This window comes from Argopecten irradians, chromosome 5, assembly GCF_041381155.1.
Source record: "Argopecten irradians isolate NY chromosome 5, Ai_NY, whole genome shotgun sequence".
Lineage (NCBI taxonomy): Eukaryota > Metazoa > Mollusca > Bivalvia > Pectinida > Pectinidae > Argopecten > Argopecten irradians.
In genome coordinates this window covers 31,355,550-31,380,203 of record NC_091138.1, presented here as the reverse complement: position 1 = coordinate 31,380,203, position 24,654 = coordinate 31,355,550, and the positions used below count along the sequence as shown (strand labels likewise).

At 37.0% G+C, this 24,654-nt stretch overlaps 1 protein-coding gene and 1 pseudogene across 1 annotated transcript in view; one reads left to right on the top strand and one right to left on the bottom strand.

Annotated features, from left to right (window-relative positions):
- The window catches only part of LOC138323520 (uncharacterized), a 119,753-nt gene that overhangs the window by 43,801 nt on the left and 51,298 nt on the right, over positions 1–24,654 (bottom strand). Inside the window, 10 exon segments of the mRNA XM_069268176.1 lie at positions 606–708; positions 7,847–7,949; positions 8,285–8,510; positions 9,917–10,120; positions 11,185–11,280; positions 18,214–18,363; positions 20,773–21,023; positions 21,795–22,037; positions 22,746–22,914; positions 23,612–23,755. Of these exon segments, the coding sequence (XP_069124277.1) occupies positions 606–708; positions 7,847–7,949; positions 8,285–8,510; positions 9,917–10,120; positions 11,185–11,280; positions 18,214–18,363; positions 20,773–21,023; positions 21,795–22,037; positions 22,746–22,914; positions 23,612–23,755 (1,689 nt within the window).
- LOC138324170 (uncharacterized) lies at positions 4,386–6,777 on the top strand (annotated as a pseudogene).

Below are 24,654 nucleotides of genomic sequence, written 5' to 3'. Positions count from 1 at the left end.
TAGAGAGAAAATTGTTCATTATGAACACAATATTAGCATTGAGACCATTGCACTAAATAAATAGAGGGGAAATTGTTCATTATGAACACAGTATTAGCATTGAGACCATAGCACTAAATATAGAGAGAATAAAACTGTTAATCGTGTTTATAGAATTGGCCTTGATGAATTAATTATAAATAGAGAAATGTTTTTATTATTATAATTGATAGAGCTATCGCTTAAGCATAATTAATAGTACAGATCTGAAAATAAATTGAGAATTATATCGAATGGAGAAATAAATATTGAGGCCATATTAGATTTCTTATTAACCCTAAAAGTACAACACTTGGTCAGGACCATGTCTGGATTATTCCACCACACAAGTTGCACCTTAATTCCATAGGTAAAACTAGAGAAATTTTATGCATAAAATGTTGACCCGGGTCAATATTTAATGGGGGTCAACATTTTATATGACACCGGTATTTTCCTTGAACTAATTTTTTTTTATAGGGAAGCTTAGAATCAATTTATGAAACCTTTTCCCCCTCAAAATTATCAGCTGATGTAGAACTGGATTTGAATATAGAAATATATACTCTTGACCGGAAAAACCTTACCACACTGAGTGCCGATAGCTTGGAAACCTGAAGAACAAGACACAGACTCTTCTACCGAAATGGAGTCCATATTTTGGCGAAGAACAGCATTAGCAACCTCAGTCTATAAAGAAAAGAATGAGGAAATCATTATAGATTGTTTTTAAACTTGCCACAAGAATAACATACAAATTATATGCCTCACTAATTCTGCTTCGAATAATGTTTAATTTCATTTGATAAAAGAAAGACTCATTCCATGTATGCATTGATTAAAAAATATTACCATCTATTTTTATTAATAGATGGAGTTATTGAAGTTGAAATTAGTTAGGTTCATAATTTGATTACTGTATAACTTTTAAGTAAGAGTTGCTCCCTTTTGTCCATTGAGTCTAGTTTAAGTATAAGATTCTTTTTAAGTCTGCATTGAAATTTTGAGGAATAGTTTGGATCATTTTAGAAAATCTGTATTCCTTCCCGTCCTCTCCAATTTTTATTGCGGAAGTTTTGCTGCTCTTGTGGTTATCTTTCTTTTGCAGTTTTGGTCAACTTGTGGTTACATTCTTGACGTATGAAGACTTAAGTACGGAGTGGTGAAGTGCAGTTCTGACTTGTGGTTGCTGTCTAATTGTTTGAAGAGTAAAGTTTGGAATAGGATATTAATTAAAGGGACAATTCACTCAGGCTAATTCTTTTACATAACCAAGAAGTAAAATAAGGCATAAATGTATTGCTCTACATTTCTTATGAAACATATAATATAAAATATTGACAAATTCCACGTCATTGTTTAGTATTTTTATTAATATCGTTGAAATATCAAATCGTTGATCAACACGCTTAAGCAGGTACAATATGGACGCTGTACCCATACCCGAGCCAAAGTCAATCATGTTAAACATATAAGCTACATAACCACTGAGAAGGTGATAAAATGATTTTTAGGCAAGACAATTCACCTAATAAGGTAAACACACTACTGTCAGAGCGATTTGAGCAGTTCTAGACAAAAGTTGCATTACTCTACGAGCAAGGGACAGGGTTCGGCATACAAGAAGTTCGACCACAATGTGTAATGGTGGACAACAAGCGAGTTTGAACATCTACACACATGTCACAACCATGGGCTTTTCAGGCATATCACAGTAAAACCGACTGATCTGATTTGAATTAGAATTATATTTTTTTCGATATATGTGCAAATTTTAATGTTCTCTTAGACTGAATTGTCCCTTTAAGTGGAATGTACATTTTTGTGTATAAAAATGTACATTTTTGTGTGTAACGGGTAGACATCGCATTATAACCCGTACGGCTGTTCAGTGTTAGAGTTGCCTTTCTGCATCAAACAATTTCGACTATCTGCATCATTAGCTATTAATATTTCATTAGGACTTGGCCACTGCTCCCAGGGTCAAGTACTTAGTGCACTTGATGGACTTTGTTTGGTCAAGTAACTTGAATTTTGCTCTTGTTGAATATTGATTTGAATTTTGTGTATTGTTGTGGCTAGCCAAAATTGTTGTTGGCAGCCAAGTTGTATTGTTAAGCTGTGACCGATACAATGCCAAAATACAGCAATAAAATTAATTGTAGTATTTTGTGTGTTTTAGTCTTATATTCAATAACTGTGGATCCCCTTTGTACACTTTATGATGCCCAACCGAAAACTTTGGCTAAAACCCTTTTAGATATTGATTAATTGGAATATGAACTTTTGTCTCATGCAGGCAAATCATTTATGAGTTGTGTTAATACTATGGTCAAAACAACAGACATTCCTAAGAAAGAGTGTCAACTACACACTTTGCCAACATGATGTTGTTAGGATCTGCTTTAGTTAAAAGTCAAAATTTTCTGATGACTAACTTTTTTTTCTAATATAGATATTTGGAAATAGGGATTTGTACCAAAGTTAAAAATGTATTAATGTTTATGTATATAAACTAGGTTTATATTTCATCAAATAATACACATCTATTTTTATCAAATTATAGAAACTGCGCTTAATTTGACAGTATTGAGCATCGTATTTAAGAGTTGGCTATTAAAGTATACAGTATCGGGGCCAACCCTATATGTACAGAGCAGGGGCATTTGATACTGCTCGATGATTGGATAAGATAAGGAACGGTCAGTTGGTCAAATTTCAGCAGCAGTAGCCATTACAGAGTGTTTGAGTTTCGTGATTTCATAATATTCTTGGACAATATTCAACTATCCATTCATCCAAAACTTTTATGTAAGGACATTGACATTCACTGTGCCTTTCTGAACGTTTGTACCCGGAGTTAAGTGCAACACGTTGAGTTTACATGAGGCCTTGTCAACTTACGGCCGAACATGGCGGCATGAAGAAGTCGATCATCACAAAGGAATGAGCCGTGGGATAGTTTCAATCCAGCTAACTGGACAGTACAGAAACTCAGAGATGAGTTGAGGATCAAATTTGGTATTTTTGTACCGCTTTCAATGTCGAAAGCTAATCTGAAGGGACTTTATTTGGAGACGTTAGGAAGACGGCGAGAGTCTGCTCCATCTTCACCACGTCTTACTTTAACAACAGATCGCAACGTAGATATTCCAAATACTACAGCTTCAAGAAGATCGACGTCTAGACAGTCGAACAGTTCGTCTGATAGTAGTGTTCAACATAACAGTGAAAGTTTACAACAAGAACTTTCTTCGAGCGCGGCGACATCACAACCACAACAACAGAGTGAACAGGCACATGCGGACCGCAGCACCGATTCAGCGCCTAGCCAGATTAATGCGCGCAGCCAAACAACAACAAACATGGCGGCGCCCACGGCAGTTATGCAGGGCATGGGGACAACTGTTCAAACGTTACAACAGACTGTCATGAGCATGCAGCAAACCATGCTCACGATGTTAGCAGACAGGAACAGTGCTACGAGGCCCGTTCAACAGAACAACCTGGAGGCGGCGTATGCCGCGATGGAATCACAAGGGAACTGACCTGCTGGTAATCTATCAGGTGGGTACCATTTACCGATATCAGAATTCGGGGTACCCTCAGAATGTATCTCCCATGTTGACATTAATCCAGAAAATATCAGAAAACGTATTTGGGAGGGGAAAGACGTGAATTTGGCGACGCTATTAATTCCCCGTTTCGAAACGTGCCAAAAACACGTGGAAGGAGATAATGTAAACATTACTTTCAACGAGATCGAAGACCCACGATTGACAAAATCTTTGACCCTGGGAGAATTCGTTACGGCTTTTGGTAAATATAAGAGAACTATGTGTACTAAATTCCCAAACAGGAGGAATGAATTGGATAGATACGAAGCTCATATAATCGTGATTGCCAACGTATACGGCCAGCGTTTTTATGACTATCATTGTCAATTTTCGGCTAGGGCGGCAGCCTCATTAAGAGATAATCTCATCAAGGTGGATTGGTCAGTCAAGGACAACAATCTACTGGCCATGATCATGGGTAACACTAATGCCAATGTGTGCCAGCTGTGCAATGTTACTACACATACCACACCTTTCAATGGTAGATGGCAGCAAAACCATTTTCAGCAAAATAGTAACAATCAGCAGCAGAAGGAAGTAGACCGGTATGGCCGACAGAAAGTCAAAATAAATGGAAATGAAGTGTGTAATAACTTTAATTCAAATAGGTGTTCACGTGGAGAATCCTGTCATTATGCTCACATCTGCACTAAGTGCAAGTCACCAGGTCATGGAGCCGACTCTTGTCGTCCAGGCTCAGCTCCACAGAAACAACACACCAATAATACAGGAAATCAATGACTAAACGCAATGGAGAAAAACGTTTTTACACCGGTGAAGGTTTATCAGCTTAGGAAAGATCTTGAAAGACACCCCGATCGCAAGTTTGTTGAATACCTGTGTGGAGGTTTAGAAAATGGTTTTGACACATTAGTCGCGTGTGAAACTCTCCCTACTAAGGTGTGTAATAATCTTCAGTCGGCATTAACACAGGCAGAGATTACAGAGAAACTAATTCACTCCGAAGTTTCAAAAGGATTTTTACAAGGCCCTTTTACATCTCTCCCGTTTGAACAATACAGAGTCAGCCCAATAGGAGTAGCTATCGGGAAGTATTCTGGGAAGCCGTGTCTTATTGTTGATTTGTCAACACCATATAATAACAGTGAGCATCCTAGTGTAAATGAACTCATTGACAAAGAATCATGCTCGCTCTCATATGTCAGAATCGATGACGCCATACAGATAATACAACAATTAGGGATAGGTACAACAATGTGCAAGACCGACATATCTGATGCTTTCAAAATTATCCCTATTTTACCATCACAATGGCACTTGTTTTGCATTCGTTGGAATGGCATGTATTACTTTTACAACAAGCCAGCATTTGGATGCAGGTCTAGCCCTAGGATTTTTGACAATCTATCACAGGCAGTGTGTTGGATCGCTCAGCATGTTTACGGCATTACACACATTTTACATTAGCTGAATGACTTTTTACTTTCGAACAACCAGGATTACGTGACACAAATATGGATAAACTACTAGAACTATTTAGCAGTCTAGGTATCCCCATAGCTAAACATAAGACTTCTTGCCCAAGTACTGTCATGGAATATTTAGGGATTGTGCTGGATTCTGACAAGATGGAGTCAAGACTTCCTAAAGATAAATTGGAGAGAATTACTCAGTTTCTTCAATCTTTCCTTGAAAAATCTACATGTACAAAGAGAGAACTGTTGCAATTACTAGGACATCTGAATTTCGCCAGCAGAGTTGTCTTGCCTGGGAGGAGTTTTGTATCGCATCTTATCACACTGTCTACTAAAGTACAAGCTCTTCATCATCATGTCAAATTGAACAATGAATGTAGGGAGGATATTTTTGACGTGGCTTCATTTTCTCTCCCATTGGAATGGTCTATCAGTGTTTTACAATACAGAAGTAACAGCTGCCGACGACATGCTACTGTATACAGATGCTTCGGGTAGCTTAGGCTATGGTGGTTACTTTCAGGGACAGTGGTTTTCGGAACCATGGGGATTGTCGAGAATATATTTGAGCAAAAAATTCTTAACAGTAACATTTCCATTGCATTCAAAGAACTGTATCCCATCGTAGTGTCTGCTATGCTATGGGGTCACATGTGGGTTGGTCGACATATACTTTTTATATGTGATAATACAGCTACAGTGTCGATAATTCAGAAGGGACGGTCAAAAGCCCAACACATCATGCCACTTGTTAGACGCTTAACTTTATGTGCGGCTACTAACAATTTCACTGTCTTATCGAAGCATGTACCTGGTCGACTAAACCTCATAGCTGATTTGTTGTCTCGGTTACAGATCAGAGGTTCCATCGACTAGCTCCCCAGGCCAGCCCTCTACCCTGCCAGGTCCCCCCACCAGACAAGGTGATTTGGAGCTCGACTCGGTTGTGAATAGTTTGTGGACAGCAGCAATTGCGCCTAGCACCAGACAGACTTATACCACAGGTTTCAACATCTACCTGAGGTTCTTGTTGTTGACAGGTATAGTGCAGACCTTGTGCTCTTCTCATGTGTTCTCTGTATCTGAAGACCTGCTGCTACGGTTCGTTGCACATTGCTTCGGTGTGTTACATCTTTCTTATGCGACCATTAAACTGTATTTGTGCGGGATCCGTTTCTGCTGTTTAGAAAAGAACATTTCTCATCCCAGCGCATCAGAGCTTCCACGTTTACATGCTATTTTAAATGGAGTTAAACGTATGCAAGTTAGAAAACCGATTACTAGATATCCAGTAACCTTTAGTGTTTTGAAACAAGTGTGTGAATACTTACGTAAACAACCTACAGACCTCATGTTAGAAACAGCCTGTACTATTGCTTTCTTTGGTTTTTTGCGCTACGGTGAATTTACAGTGAAAAGAAGATTTGATTGTGATTCAGACCTGTGCGTCAGTGACTTGATTCTATCTACTGATTGTGCTTTACTTACACTTAAGCATTCTAAGACTGACCCCTTTCTACAGGGTTATCACGATTAAACTGTTCACCACAGGCAATTCAATTTGTCAATACCAAGTTTCTTGTAAATATTTGAAACATAGATAAGAATCTCATCCAGCTGGTGAACAAGGTCAAATCTTAACTCGAGGTCTGAGTCTGCCCCTTTTGCCAATATTATTAGTTGTTATAAGATATGTTGCTAATTAGGATAATTATGTGTGCATGAGAGTAAGTAAGAATGAGCGATTTGATCTATGTTTGATTATAATGTAGTTTTAGTGTATTGTGTATGTGTAACATTAATTTCATCTTACGTATAGTAATATTCATGAACGTAATTGATTACACGTTGAGATATTGCATACTTCATGTACTTCATATCATTAAAATTGTAGAACTAGTTTATTTGTTGGAATATAAAATAAATATAATATGGTGGTGTGCTTGATTTGAACCTATTATGAATCAAAGATAGCTATTTGACATAAATTGTGTGTGGGATAAGAAAAGTTTCTGGAAAATTTCAGCTTTACTGCGCTAGTAGAATTTGAGAAGTGTAAAATACGTTTTGAAGATGATGGTCTTAGCAGACATATTGGATATGAACACTTGCTGGGATCATGTCAGGATCATTTCAGGCAAGTTTCAGCTAAAGCACACTTAGAACTTCAAAATTTGAAAAGTTTATAAACACAATACACAAAGACAGAGAAAGCATATGATGGCTTAGTGACAGATATGACCTAACAAGAGATCTCAGAGGGATCTTGGCACCCACCAAAGGTTGATTTATGTTTTTGACAATTGACAGATCAATATTTTCTCTACTTTTCAAACTTCAACTAACAAAATCCAAGATGGTGGCCTGACGGCCATCTTGTTGACTAAATGGTCCCAAAACGCAATATGCACAACTAGACCCCTAGGGGAACATACATATGAAATTTGAGAATGATCCCTTCAGTATTTTCTGAGAAATAGAAATAATAAACATTAACTTTCAAAATCTAAGATGGCTGTCTGGCTTAAGTATCAATATCTAAGATGGCTGCCTGGCGGCAATCTTGTTGACTGATCATCCCAAAACGCAATAAGCACAACGAAGGCACGAGGGGAACCTACATATGAAATTTGAGAATGATCCCTTCCGTGCTTTCTGACAAATAGCGATAACAAGAATTGTTAACGGACGGATGAAAGGACGGTCCACGGACGAAAAGCAATTTGAATAGCCCGCTATCTGATGATGGGCTAAAAAGGAAATGTAATGAAATACCTGAAAGTCCAATGTATCGGTGATGTAAATGAGAGCATAGACGGCTTCTGAAGGTGAATATGATTCGAGAGTATTTCCGTTGAAACGCACTGCTATGGCGGTCCTGAAACAAAATTGAATTTCTCAATTACACAATTTCAATTAATGTTTTTTTTCTTTTTGTCAAACATACTTCAGGGTCCTACCTAGCTGATGGCAAGGTAGCATAAGTCAGGATAAGATAAGTTTCAAGGAAAAGACACTACATGAACCTGGCATTGGTATAATGAACAGCAAGCAGAAATGTGGTTGATCTACAATATGCCACTCGTTCAACAACTAGAATTTAAAGTATTACTACAGCAGTAGGAAAAAGTAGGTCGCTAGGTTTTCTTCTATCTGGTCTTTTCCACGATTACTGTTTGATGGTTTGATGATTAGTGTCAGGAATTTAATTACCCCAATCCTGACAAGACAAAGCCAACAAGCACAACACGTCCGGTTGGTGTCTGGCACCTCACATTGGTAGATATGGTACAACCGGAGCCACATACTCCACTACTTTCAAGTCTGCTTCGTAATCGAGTGTTCAAGTCATTCAAGACTGAGGTGGAAGACCCGCAATCAGCTACTGTTACATCATAGATTAGTTCTACAGCGACCTCCCTTGTGTTCGACTCCGAAGCTAGAATACAAAATACCAAAAAGATATAAGGAATTATAAACAAGAGGAACAGTCACCTGGAAACCTTTAATTGGCACCTGTTAAATAGGAAAAACATCAAAGGTCACGTAATATGGTTAAATTAGTACAGTGTTTCATATAAAGGTAAGGCTTGCTACTAATCAAATATGAGTGATATTTATTGTTCAGTTTCAGAGAGAAAGTTTGCTATTAAACATGAATTATACCAAAATGACCACTTTTGGTACCATCCTTCTGGCCCCAGGAGGTTTGAACCACGAAGCCAGTTTAGGAGGAGTAGGTGATCAATGTTGTGTCTACAGACAAATAGAGTGAGACGGACAACCTGAAACCAGTATAACCCCAACTTGATTGCCGGGATATAACTAGACTATCAATGTATGGAGGCAATAGTCCATCTTCATATCGTTTCAAATTGATTGCTGAATATTTCAATGAAAATAAGATGCCATTGTTCGATAGAATCCGCAGAATACACCTGGTGACCGACATCTGTGCAATTTGATAGCCATTGATAGCATCGCTTTTTCGATGTCTTTAAATGTTTTTTTGCACATAAATAATTATTCAAATTACAGAAACAACTTATTTCTGGGTAATTGATAACTTAAATGGTTTTATTAATCTATTCTCGCCAACAATCCAATTCAACAGAAAATTGAAATTCAGCAAATAGGGTTCATCATTTTCCCAAAGATTATTTTGATGTATATCAGTCTCATTGTTTTATCTAAACCAGCAAGTAAAACCTACAATTAAAGACATGTAATATGTTTAAAAGGATGAATTGAAGCATTTTACGATTGCCCATGCATCTGGTACAAAATAAATCATACTCATCTTTATTATTTTAAATTTCCAATTACATCATATTTCTTTTTAATACTTTTCCAGAAATTCATATGTGAATCATTAAAATTTTTTCAATCCATTAGCTGATTTCAGTATTTGACCACATATAAGGCTGACTGGATTATAAGGTACATTCCTTATTTCTAGGGAAAAATATCGCAGCTTATACTCCGGAAATAAGGTACAATATGATAAACTTCTATTGGGATTATGAAACGGACCGTATCTGATTAAGATAGTGTAGAATATAACTGCAGTAACAAGGCGATAGATTGGCAGGAACCAATATGCCAACATTTCGAGATACCAAAACGATGCGGGCAACGTACCATTAAGTGTTGACAAGTACCATTTCAATGTGGTTTTTGTGTTGACAACAATCACAGGAAAGTTGGACTTATTGACGGTAAATGGAACTTTATCCACGTTGTGTTGGTATCTAGAAAACTCCGTATTAAGGGTGATTGTCAGAGAACATCTCTGAGTCCCAAATCAAGATTTCTACAAAATATTGTTACCAATTTGATACAAACCTGATGCACAAGGAGGCAAAATTTGGGGCAGGTAAGGTTCAGCAGGGTTGTAAACTCCCAGATTGGTACAATGAAAACGCTTAGGGGTAGGTCCGGATAAATCTTCGCCAATTGGGCACTCAGCGAAACAAGGTTTTGTTTCAGAATCAACAGAACAAGTCCCCAAAGTGCCGCCTGGAACTATTGGATCAGGGCAGGTATCATCTAAAATAAAAGTACATAAAATTTCAAACTACCATCTTGTTATGACTTTTTAACAAATTCACTGAAAAAGGACATCAAAATTTTATGACTAAACGAAAGACCAAGAAAACATGCACAAAAGTTACGGGGGCATAGAGATCAATTTGTTATGCATAATAACATGTTCTTCAAGTTATTCTTACTAGAAATAAAACATTTCATATCAATGCAAAGTTTATAACTAGTAAAACGAGGAGCAAATCTTAAGCTTGATTTGTTAGCAAATGATTAAAATCGAAAGCAATCATGTGCATTATGTGTAGTTTTTAAACTTTCTTGGAATTCAATAAAATATTTTTTTTTATGAAAGATTTGAAGTTATTTCGTAATCGATGACTACAGAGAAACGCCCGTGCTCAACCATTTTGGATGTTACTCATCTAACAAATGTCATTTTACGTCGCCTCAGACTTTTTCATTTATCAGAACGAAAAATACTGGCAGTGATTTGAGGTTTATGAAGAGATCCACTGGAATAAGACATTTTCAGAGGGAGACGCAATTTTTGCTCACAACAATCATGTGATGCATCAAATTTGTTTATTTAGTTAATTGCCAGAATCAGGTATAATAATGAAAGATTCTTCCATATTGGTATATGAAGGATATTGAAATTCTACCTGAGGGTGACAAAATGCTTTCTGAGGGTTTTGCAACATTTTGTGATCCCGAGCATAGATTATCCCTATTCTTCATATTCACATATTAAAGAATATTTTTCTTTCATACCTCGACGTTTTTATTACAAATTTTACAATTTTGCTATCCCGCAATTTTGAAACACATTCGGAGAAACCCTCGCATGAAAGTCAATTCTTCATAATGAAAACTGAGCGATGTTTTTGATGCAAATCCTATTCTTTGCTTATATTATAGAAAACCATCATAATTTTTGAGAAAAAGTTTTTTTTTCAAGAAAAATGTTGATGCAGTGATGTCATGGGTAACCATGTAATACAACCTCAAGCGACATAAGCCAGTACCACACCCATAAGGAACATTGAAGGGTTCACTATTCTACTCACACTGAATATATAATGGGAAATGGCACTGAGCAAAGTTGTCTTGTTCATCAATGGCATAGGCTGCTAAGTTGTATCGACCAGGGAGATACGTTTCACCTGTGTATTAAAATAGAACAAACAACAATGCAGATTATCACGCTCTGCTACATAATACAAGAGGCCCATGGGCCTTAACGGTCACCTGAGTTAGAATATATAATGAAACAAATAATGAAACAAATTAAAGACATATAAACACTATATGCTGGGCCTTGAAGTTGGTCAGTGATTTATAAATTTGACTTTTTAGACTATGAAGAGTATTTGCTTCCATCAAACCTGTGAACTTAGAGGTATTTTTTGAAATTTTAATCATTTTGACCCTGTTTGGTCCTGCCCCTCTGGTCCCCCAGGGGGTCATTGAGGACGGATATGGATGTTAAAATGCTATATCTTAGGCTAGTAATTCTAATCAAGTTTGACTAATTTCCTACGAAAATTGGGCAAATAATGTTCACAAATATGTTTTCCTATATAAACTAAAGTAAACTTGACCCCTCCCAAGGGGGTAACGTGAGACCCCAAGGTCATATAATTCATAATTTTTATAAAACACCTTAAGACCTTTCCATCTATAATAATTTGATTCTACTATATCCAGAATTTTAGAAGATTTTTGAAGTTTTAGCCTATTTGACCCTTTTTTAGCCCCGCCCCTCTGCCCCTAGGGGGTCGGCCAGGACCAACGTGGATATGATATTAAAATGCTATCTCAGGCTAATAATTATAACCAAGTTTGACTCATTTCCTATGAAAATTGAGCAAAAAATGCTCATTAATGTGTTTTTCCTATATAAACTATAGTAAACTTGACCCCCTCCCCAAGGGGAAACAGGAGACCCCAGGGTCATATAATTTACAATTTTTATAAACAAACTTTAAGACCTTTTCATCTCTAAAGTGTATTTGATTATACCATTTCCAGAATTTTAAAAGAATATTTTTGAAGTTTTAGCCTATTTGACCTTTTTTGGCCCCGCCCCTCTGCCCCCAGGGGGTCGGCCTGGACCAATGTGGATATGATCTTAAAATGCTATCTCAGACTAATAATTCTAACCAAGTTTGACTCGTTTCCAATGACAAGAGGCCCAGAGGGCCTGTATCGCTCACCTGGTTTGTAATGCCAAGTAAAGTTCTGAATATAAGTTCATTGTTTCTTTTCTGAAGGAATTTGGATATTTACTTCTAATTCTCCTGTTGGGCCCCACTCTTTCTGCTCCAGGGGGTCAAAGCCAAAATTTATACGAATTCTGTTAACCCCAAGGATGTTTTTGGCCAAATTTGGTTACAATCCATGCAGAACTCTAGGACATTTTTAGTAGCAATTTTTAGGATTTACCTCTACCGTATTTTTGCGCGTATAGTGCGCACCCGCGTATAGTGCGCAGGTATGTTTTTGAGTTTTATATTGGAAAAAAAAAGTTTTTATAAAAAAATCTAAATTTTGCATCTTCATTCAAAACGTTTTGCATAGGTTCCAAACACTCTTATAGAACAAAATCAAACTCTTCCTATTGTTTATCAGTGCCTAAAACAACCTTCTGTTCATTAAAATTAACTGGCGAGAGGAGTTTGTAACGATGATTGACACTTTGTTTACACAGCACTAGCGACAGGCCTAGTTAGCTTGTAAATTGCTGGTGACACTATAATGAGGTCTCAACAACGATGTTTTTACAATAAAATAATTAATCATACCTTGTGTAATTCCAAGTGGTATCAATCAAGTCTATTGTATATCTGATGGGCATTTAAGTTAGATTTAATTATGTCCAAGATATTAGCTGGAAAGCCGACCGAGCTAGGCTAATCAACCACAGCTGGCCGCCATATTTGAGTACTGACCGCACACTTCCGTATTCTCAATTATTTCAATCAGTATTGAAATCAAGATGAGATTTTACAGAACCATTTCAAAAAATGGTAATAAGAGTGTATTTGACAGCCATACCATCATTTATAGTGCCGATTGGTCATTTTTAATGTAAGAAGGTTTTAGTTTCGTATTTAATTTGCTGACTCTGCATGAAGCCATTACTCTCACTTCCGTAAACATTTGCAAGTTCAAAAGTTTTCACATGCTGGCGAAATATATTTATAATGTAATCAGTTTAATGTGACGAATCAATTACATACTTATACATCGTTTCAAGCTCCAGACTACATTTATTAAGCCATTTAGATTTGGAGATATACCTTACTGAAGATTCACGATCGATCGTAACATGTGTCCGGTCATGAACACATGAGCTCCCAAAATGGACTTTCAAGAAATTAAAGATATAAATTTCAAGTGAGCTTTTCATTTTATATTGAATATATGCATTGAATATTGACTTAAAGATCCAAGTATTTAATCATAACTCTCAACATGTACAAAATGTTAGGCTACTGCACACTTTAGCTTGGACCTGCCGGTCGATGATCATGACTCAGGACCTGTACTTGCGTATAATGCGCAGCCCAACTTTTCACTTGATAATTTATGAAAAAAAAGTGTGCACTATACGCGCAAAAATACGGTATTTCTCTTATTGGGCCCCGCCCTTCCTGCCCCCGGGGGGTCTGAGCCAAAATCATACAAGATCTGTTCCCCTTCCCCCAAGGATGTTTCTGGCCAAATTTGGTTACAATCCATGCAGAATTCTAGGACAAGTAGCGATTTATAGGATTCACCTCTATTTCCCCTATTGGGCCCCACCCCTCCTGCCCACGGGGGGGTCAGAGCCAAAATTTATACAAGTTCTGTTCCTCTTCCCCCAAGGATGTTTCTGGCCAAATTTGGTTACCATCCATGCAGAACTCTAGGACAAGTAGCGATTTATAGGATTACCTCTATTTCCCCTATTAGGCCCTGCCCCTCCTGCCCCCGGAGGTCAAAGCCAAAATTTATACAAGTTCTGTTCCCCTTCCCACAAGGATGTTTCTGGCCAACTTTGGTTATAATCCATGCAGAACTGTAGGACAAATAGCAATTTATAGGATTTACCTCTATTACCCCTATTGGGCATTACCCCTATTGGGCCCTGCCCCTCCTGCCCCCGGGGGGGTCAGAGCCAAAATTTATACAAGTTCTGTTCCCCTTCCCCCAAGGATGTTTCTGGCCAAATTTGGTTACAATCCATGCAGAACTCTAGGACAAGTAGCGATTTATATGTTTTACCCCTATTACCCCTATTGGGCCCTGCCCCTCCTGCCCCCGGGGGGTCAGAGCCAAAATTTATACAAGTTCTGTTCCCCTTCCCCCAAGGATGTTCCTGGCCAAATTTGGTTACAATCCACGCAGAACTCTACGACAAGTAGCGATTTATATGTTTTACCTCTATTACCCCTATTGGGCCCCGCCCCTCCTGCCCCCAGGGGTTCAGAGCCAAAATTTATACAAGGTCCGTTCCCTTTTCCCCAAGGATGTTTCTGGCCAAATTTGGTTACAATCCATCCAGAACTCTATGACTAGTAGCGGTTTAAAGGAAATGTTGACGGACGGACGGACGGACGGACGGACGGACGGACGGACGGACGGTCGGACGGACGGACTGACGACAGACGCCGCGCCATGACATAAGCTCACTGGCCCTTCGGGCCAGGTGAGCTAAAAATTGAGCAAAACATGCTCATAAATGTGTTTTCCCTATATAAACTATAGTAAACTTGACCCTTTCCCCAGGGGGAAACGTGAGACCCCAGGGTCATATAATTCACAATTTTTGTAAAGGACCTTAAGACCTTTCTATTTATGAAAAGTATTTGATTCCACCATTTCCAGAATTTCAGAAGAAGATTTTTGAAGTTTTAGCCTATTTGACCCTTTTTTAGCCCCGCCCCTCTGCCCCCAGGGGGTCAGCCAGGACCAATGTGGATATGATATTAAAATGCTATCTCAGGCTAATAATTCTAACCAAGTTTGACTCGTTTCCAATGAAAATTGAGCAAAACATGCTCATAAATGTGTTTTCCCTATATAAACTATAGTAAACTTGACCCCCTCCCCAGGGGGAAACGTGAGACCCCAGGGTCATATAATTCACACTTTTTGTAAAGGACCTTAAGAAGTATTTGATTCTACCATTTCCAGAATTTCAGAAGAAGATTTTTAAAGTTTTAGCCTATTTGACCTCTTTTGACCCCGCCCCTAAGGCCCCAGGGGGTCAGTCATAGAAAATTTGTTAACAGGATTAAATGGCCATCTCATATTGATAATTCTGACATTATTTGACTCATTTCCTGTTACAAATGACCAAATAATGCGCAAAAATGTGTTTTCCCAATATAAACTATAGTAAACTTAACCCCCTCCCCAGGGGGAAACTAGAGACCCCAGGGTCATATAATTCACAATTTTTGTAAAGGACCTTAAGACCTTTCTATCTATGAAGAGTATTTGATTCTACCACATCTGTGAGTAGAGAAGAAGATTTTTGAAATTTTACTCAATTTTACCCCTTTTGGCCCCTCCCACAACCCCCTGGGGGGTGGGGACCATATAATTCACAATTTTGATTGGCCTTATGCATAAGAAGGTTTGGGCAAAATTTCATTGAAATTGCTTCAGCAGTTTTGGAGAAGAAGTCGAAAATGTAAATTGTTTACGGACATACGACGCACGACGGACGACGCACGACGACGGACAAAAGGCGATTAGAATAGGTCACTTGAGACTTCGTCTCAGGTGACCAAAAAACCCATCTCTACTTCATCATTAACAACACCTTTACTGATGGATATAAAGGAGGGGTATCACTTTGAGTCGTATCTTCTGGATTTTCCATGTTTAAAGCAGGTAATCTCTATCATCATCTCTATTCTAATATTTAGTTAATTAGGACTTAGACGTTGAAAACGTGAGTTTTCACCCTTTGACCCTCAAAATTACCATGAGCGCAGAAAAAATCAGATATTTTGAATAGCATACGATATGCAGCTGACCCTAAGGTATCTTAATGCAAAATATTTTGATTATCACTGAGTGGGCGTAAAATGACCCAAAGTGATACCCCTCATTTGATCGGAAAAAAAATTATTGTAAAAAATGTTCCATCGCAGACAGAGCATATATGATACCAATCATTTGAACAATAGCTGATGTTTAATCATGTATGTTATGTGTTTAATTAGCACAAAAGTACAAATAAAATAATTCATTTTGCTTTGGAGCATGTACAGTCAGTATTTCATTCAATATAGGGCTTAGTGATATGGATTTTTTTCGGAACGCAATTGATTATTTTTCATATTTTTTGAAAATAAATAAGAGGCTCAAACTATTCCATGATGGTAATGGTGTGAAGTAAGTAACGTTTGTAATTGAAGAAAAATAGTAATTCGTCTTCCCCAGTTTTTTTTATAGAGAAACATACCATTCGTCAGCAGTGGAGTATCTTTAACTAAGATGCAAACAAGAATAAAAAAAAACAAGTTCTGTATTTGAAAAAAGTAAGAAGAGCTTGATAGAACTTTTCAAAAAAAAACATTTGCCCAAAGTAACCCTGAAATCAAATACAGAAACCTGCAAGTTTTCATGTTTTCAGTCTGCATTTAACTTGAGATGAAACAGGGAGTATGCTTATAGGTGCGCCTATTAGGTAATGTACGGTTAACTATAGTTACATGAATGTTTTGTTTTTGAAAAAATGTGACATTTGGACCATGAAATCAAATTCAAGAACAGTTCTTTAATATACAAGAGGCCCATGGGCCTTAACGGTCACCCGAGTAAGAATATATAATGAAACAAATAATGAAACAAATTAAAGACATATACCGGTATAGTAAACTTGACCCCCTCCCCAAGGGGAAACATGAGACCCCAGGGTCATATAATTTATAATTTTTATGAAACAAACTTTAAGACCTTTTCATCTATAAAGTGTATTTGATTCTACCATTTCCAGAATTTTAGAAGAATATTTTTTGAAGTTTTAGCCTATTTGACCTTTTTTGGCCCCGCCCCTCTGCCCCCAGGGGGTCGGCCTGAACCAATATGGATATGATGTTAAAATGCTATCTCAGGCTAATAATTCTAACCAAGTTTGACTCGTTTCCAATGAAAATTGAGTAAAAAATGCTCAAAAATGTGTTTTCCCTATATAAACTATAGTAAACTTGACCCCCTCCCCAGGCCAGGGGGAAACGTGATACCCCAGGGTTATATAATTAACAATTTTTGTAAAGGACCTTAAGACCTTTCTATCTATGAAAAGAATTTGATTCTACCATTTCTAGAATTTCAAAAGAAGATTTTTGAAGTTTTAGCCTATTTAACCCCCTTTGACCCCGCCCCTAAGGCCCCTGGGGGTCAGTCATAGAAAATTTGTTAATAGGATTTAATGGCCATCTCATACTGACAATTCTGACAACATTTGACTCATTTCCTATTACAAATGACCAAATAATGCTCAAAAATGTGTTTTCCCTATATAAACTATAGTAAACTTAACCCCCTCCCCAGGGGGAAACTAGAGACCCCAGGGTCACATAATTCACAATTTTTGTAAAGGACCTTAAGACCTTTCTATCTATGAAGAGTATTTGATTCTGCCACATCTGTGAGTAGAGAAGAAGATTTTTGAAATTTTACTCAATTTTACCCCTTTTGGCCCCTCCGGCAGCCCCCTGGGGGGTGAGGACCATATAATTCACAATTTTGATAGGCCTTATGCCTTAGAATGTTTGTGCAAAATTTCATTGAAATTGCTTCAGCAGTTTTGGAGAAGAAGTCGAAAATGTAAATTGTTTACGGACATACGACGGACGACGGACAACGGACGTTGGACGACGACGGACAAAAGGTGATTAGAATAGGTCACTTGAGACTTCGTCTCAGGTGACCTAAAAAGTGGATCAGTTTGAGCTTAATGAACTGAAAAACATTACATTTTACCAGTGACCAGAAAAGCTTCACACATTTGCAAGCGCTTTTATGACAAAATATGAGTGTAATCTACTCAAGGGAACTGTGAGTTATGCATTTTAAAATCTTCAAACACTTACCATCTTCTACGTTAGAATACCATGATACGAAATTACTGAAATAGGAACTTCCTTCCATTCTAAGATTTGGTATGTTGACCACTCGTTCACCGGGACCAACAAGCTTTTTCATTGAATCAGGACATGTGACCAATGTAGGTGGTATCTTATCTGAAAAAGAAGGCAGAGTTTCACATCAGTGAAATAGCAATTTCAGTAATCTGTTCTAGTATTGACATCAGACAGTCTGTGGCATATTTTTGCATATGTTACTTAAGTGTAATAGAAGAGACAGGCGCAGTAGGGCGGGTCCTTATCTTTCACCTGGTCTGTATTACAGTTATTCAATTTATATGAAGCTGTCAAATTCAAAAGAAAATTTAAAAGATATCAAGTTTGCAGAATGAATTCATGTTTATACTTTAAAACTAGAACACTGACACGTCAGAAAGGGCCCCGCTATGTGTCTGACGTGCTTAAGTGGAAAAGTAGTATTTTGACAACGAATTCTTCCGTGTTAGCTATATGTTGCTAATAAATAATTAATGTCAACGTTAATTGGGAAACCGATGATGGTACATTATTATAATTCTTTGGAAAAAGTCTTCCAAGTATTTAACTTGAATCCTGATTCCAAGCTAACATTACATTAAGAGCATACAATTAACTCAAATAAATTTGACCTTGACCTTTGACTTAGTAACCTTGGCCCATGACCTTACCTTTGGACAGTCAACTCCTTGTTTAATTCTGAACAACTTTGCATCATAATGTTATAACAAAATGTTTATCAGTTAAGAGCAACAACATTGTGATTTTTTTAAATGTTAAAATCCAAGATGGCCGATTTTTTAATTTAATTTCAGCCTGAAAAATTACCAAGCAGATCTAGGATGGATGGGGAATCATCATGTAAAATATGGGGAAAATACTCCACTCCCTTCCATCATTAATGTGCAAAAGAAATAAAACGGACAGACGGACGGACGGACAGACAGACGGACGGACGGACAACCTGATTACTATAGGACACCCGCATCTCGATGCGGGGCCCTAATAAGATCTGGAGAGGACTTAAATAGGCGTAGCCTGATGTCCGATCCTATTGATGTACATAATATCAATAAAATATTGTTGAAATTGAAAGATATCAAGTTGAATCACATGTGATATACATAATAATCATTCGCAACATTCAGAAAAGTGTAGCCAATTTGACTCCGCCCCTTAGGCTCCTGGGGGATCAGTCTTACCATTTGTAATATCTTCAATCCCCAAACTTAAGGATGCTACATACAAAATATGAGCAATATACATACAATGTATATAACTTTCTGAAAAGTCGATTGTATCAATATTGCCAAATTGTCTACACTTGTATCCATCCTTCAGAACCCAGGGATCAGCCCAACCATTTATACAATTTTGAATTCCCAGTCTATAATGCTACATACAAAATATGAGCAATAATCCCTCATAACTTTCAGGAAGAAGTTGATTATATCAATATGCCAGTCTGTCATTGTGTTGTGATCGTAAGCAACCACGTTGCAGTCAGACGGTTTTCCTTAAATTGAACATGCATCTGATACCTAATTATTTTCAGCTTTATAATATTTTAAATAAGGTACATATAATTTCCTTTAACCACTTATACATGAGATTGTTTCGACATGTAACTTCACTAAACTGGATAGTAAAACTTAAGACTTTCACTTGTAAATCATGACGTAATAATGCAAAAACATCGTCTGATTTTGGTTTTTGTGCATATAAGTCCCACTGGTGTATAGGTCGCACTCCCGATTTCAGGAAACAAAGTCACGACTTAAATATACTTCTGAGAATATAGTAGCCACATTGACCTATTTATGCCCCCTGGTTTTCAAGACGACGTCGATTGTGTGACATATGAATGCAAGATGCCTGATGCCATGGTCCTTTGGACTATAGTGAGCTAATGCCATGGAGCAATTTTAATTGTGGTGTCAAAAATTGACCTACAATTTAAGAATGTCATGACAAAATGGCAACCTCCACTAAAGTTTATACAACATTTCAACGTTTATATTCTACAAAAGGTTTTTTTTATTTGGGTTTATTTCATATAAGATTTTATTAAAATTATTGCAACATTCTTGCTTGCCGTATGCAATGTCACAATGAGCCAACCCATGCATGTCTTTGGAGTGACTGCATTATTTGTTTTTTTAACCTTAGATATATAAATATAGAATCTTGACTTCAGATCTATATAGATAAAGAAACTTGACCTTAGATTTATATATACATATAGAAAATTGACCTTAGATAGATATAGTTGGTTTTTTATGCTTTGAGGCAAGGTTAGTGCGCAGGAGGGGAAATGCTATCTCAACCCCAGAAAGCCGGAGGCTATCGGAAAATAATTGACCTTACATAGATATAGAATTTTGACCTAGATTTATACAGATATAAAAACTTGACCATAGATTTATAAAGATATGTATAATTTTTACTTCAGATATATAGATATAGAAATTTTACCTTTATAGATCTATAACCTTTATTTTAGGTTCTGATGTGATATTATATACTTACCAGTCTGTACACATGAACTATCTTCAGCTAGACCTTTGTCACACACAACTTGACGTACTAAAGTGGCAGAGGTGAAGGTCACACCACTGGTCTGTGCGTAGTTCATCCACCTCTGTATGATATTACCAGGACTGGGTACATATGATAAGTCAGCAGATGCATTTACTTGTTGTTCTCTTGTCAGCCATGTATTCCACATTTCCACTTTGTGCAACCTTCCATGAAAGTTTTTGCCCAATACTACCTGAAACCTGTTAAGAAAACACAATTTTAATGTTAACTTATTGTACTTATTTGTACAAACAATAATTCCACCAATTGAGGCCTTCCTTAAGGCATTCACCACCCCTTGAAGGCACAATTAGACTCTCCTAAATCAAGGACTAGAACAGTCCATTATGAAATTTCAGGGGTGAATGAGTTAATGGTGCCATACAACTTTTTTTCCATGTGTGTTGATAAGTTCATAATGACAGATGTAAATGTAGTTTTTCACTATCCCCAAGTTTAATGGCCTCTGAATCCTACATTTCAGGAAGAACACTAGAGTAGGGTATGTTGATGTTCCAATGATATCTTCTAAATATATTCAAAGTCTGGTTGATAAAGGACCTCCAGTTTTTGAGAAATATATCTAAATACAAAACTTAAAACTCAACTGAAAGTTGTAGTTGCAAATGTTGTCAAACTGTACCACCATAATGTTCCTTTCATGGTTTTGTTTGCTTGGCAAAGTAAAACACTAAACAATTGTGACTTCAATTCTAAAACTGAAACCTAATAAATACATAAACATACATATTTAACTGTTTATCATAATTTCCATGAGTGTTACATTTTCACATAATTTTCAGGGATTTCTTTTTGCTACCAGGGAAAAGTTTATACAATATAAGAATATCAAGTAGATAAAGGAATTCTTCTACCCATCTGCAAGATCTTAATTGGTTCTTGTTAAAAAATTATATACATAACTTACTTGTCTGAAAGTCATTTTAACATTAATTTAAACTACAACTTACATTTTAGCTGTTATTCCTGAGGCTGTTGTTTGATTTGAGAGTATAGTAGTGAAGTCAAGTTTCACGAATGTAAGTCCACTTTGGTGATATGCGAATGAAAGGTGGTGCCATTTCTTGTCACAGATATTCTTTTTAAATTCCACCAGTGATGATTGCGAGTTGTTGCTAAATACCACCCCGTCATTGCTGACCTTGACATTATAAAGAGCGCCTGTCATTTCTGGGTGATTCTGACCAATATTTCTGCAACAAAAATCACCAATAGAATAAGCACCTACCTATATTGCAAACATGAGTTTAAACCAATTACATTAGCTCTATGAAGAAAATCATTTTGTAAATATGGAAATAATAAAATATGTTTTTATGGAAGATAAAATAATATATTTGTCGCCAGAGGCTTTAATCAATTCATTTTTTTTTAAATATTTTTTTTCTGTATTTTGTAGCCATTTGATATTGAAAATAGTTGCTCTCCACAAAAATGTATCGAACTTTTAATTAGCTTAGTTTTTCATGGTAACTGAAATGGAGGTGCTAGATTAAATGTGAAATGGGTAGAAATAAAATATGCCAAATAAGATAGCAACATTTGGAATTAACATATGTTATTATGACAATGAAATTGATATTCAAAGCCTCTTATTTGCCAAAATGTTTTTGCTACCATATTAAAATTATATGTATCTAATTAGTAGGTACAATTATTAAATAAAATAGTTTTAAACCAACAGTAGGAGCATGACGGTGAGAACATTTGTGATCAAGTTTATATTGACCGATCGCCAGCTGTCAATCAAACTGCGCACCTGACTTTGGCATTTTGTATTGTATATGCCATGCTATTTGCTCGGATATTTAATGGAAACACTTGCATGTGCAAACTACAAAGTATGGCTTCATATTGCCAAGCGATTGGTCAATATTCAGTCAGTACTTAAGTTAAATTACCTTGGTTCAAGGGCCATTATCGATGGACTAGCATAGGTGTCGTTGCTACAAATCACCCAAAACATTACAGAAAATGATTCACCATCGTTGAACATGATGGGGTTGTTGAGATAGGTGCCACCATAGTTCACTGATGCATCCACTATCATGTCACCTATTGGCGATGAACCTAGGAAATATAGAAATGGGGTTCAGATATAAGTAGTAGGATAAACAAACAAGAGGCCCAGTGGGCCTTAGCAGTCATCTAACTGTTACATGTATAACACTACAATATATAGTACACTGTAATTGTAGAAAAAAATGGATAAAATACTAATCACCAAATGGCCTAAATTCCTCATCTTTTCTTCCAGAAACAATTAAAATTCTTGTATACTAAATGTAGTCAAGAGTAACGCACATGCAGTCATAGCAATGTACAGTGTACGGTTTAGTTTTGTCCAATGTAATTGCACTGAATTTAATAATTATGAAAATCAACGATAAAAATTTGAAATGTCAAAAAAAAATTATTGTATACTAAAAGAACTTTTCAGATGAACTTATCAGTTTCTACTATATTTTACCATGTAAGTCAAGATTATTCTAGTGCTTCGTCAAGAAAGAATATCTTATCAACATACAGAAGCCATTTGGCAATTTTCTTCAACACTTGTACATGTATCTGGCCTTTGAGACCTTAATAGAAATGTAGCCTTTTATTCCTGTATGTCAGAATCCCAATATCAGGTCTCAAGGTCTGTTTGTTAAAAACAGTTGAAATATTTTAGGCCTATTTGAAACCTGTGACCTTGAATGAAGCTCAAGGTTATTCACATATAATATTTCACGTTGTTATTCTTTACTTGTTTATAATCTCATACTTTTGCACTGTGAGTCGGTCATGACAGCTCCTCCAGGACATGAGCAGGTAAACATGTTCCCATCAGACATACAGACTGCTCCAGATGTACATGGGTTAAAGTTGCAAGGGTCACTGTATGTGCTACATGTGGTACCAGAGTAAGCTATAATAGAAAACAATCAGGCTGATAATGTTCAAAGGTTGACCAGAGTAAGCTATAATAGAAAACAATCAGGCTGATAATGTTCAAAGGTTGACCAGAGTAAGCGCTTCAGGTTGATAATGTTCAAAGGTTGACCAGAGTAAGCTAAAATAGAAAAAAATAAGCAAAATTGACTCCCAAAGTTTAATTTTGAATCACAACCATACAATGATGCTATTGATACCATACAAATATGCTATCCAATACATAGGTTCAGAGACAAAGTAATTTATATGAAAATAGTAGCCTAATTGACCTTTTGACCTCGCATCTATTGCCGTCTAAGGCCCCGGGGGGTCAGCCCTATCATTTGTACAATTTCAAATCCCAACCCTATAAGGATGCTACCATTGCACTATAAGTGCTCTTCCATTCTTAGTTGCAGAGAAGAAGTCGTTTATATGGAAATAGCTAAATTGACCCCTTTTGACCCCACCCTTCAGGCCCCCGGGGGGTCAGCCCCATCATTTGCAAAATTTTGAATCCAAACCCTATAAGGATGTAACCATTGCATTATGAGCGTAATCCCATGTTAAGTTGCAGAGAAAAAGTCATATATATATGGAAATTGACCACTTTTGACCCCGCCCCTCAGGCCCCCCGGGGGGTCAGCCCTATCATTTGCACAATTTTGAATCCCCACACTATAAGGATACTACCATTGTATTATGGGTGCTATACCGTGCTTAGTTTCAGAAGAGAAGTCGTTTAAATGGAAATAGCCAAATTGGCCACTTTCGACCCCGCCCCTCAGGCCCCCTGGGGGTCAGCCCCATCATTTGCACAATTTTGAATCCCCACCCTATAAAGATGCCACCATTGCATTATGGGTGCTATACCATGCTTAGTTTCAGAGAAGA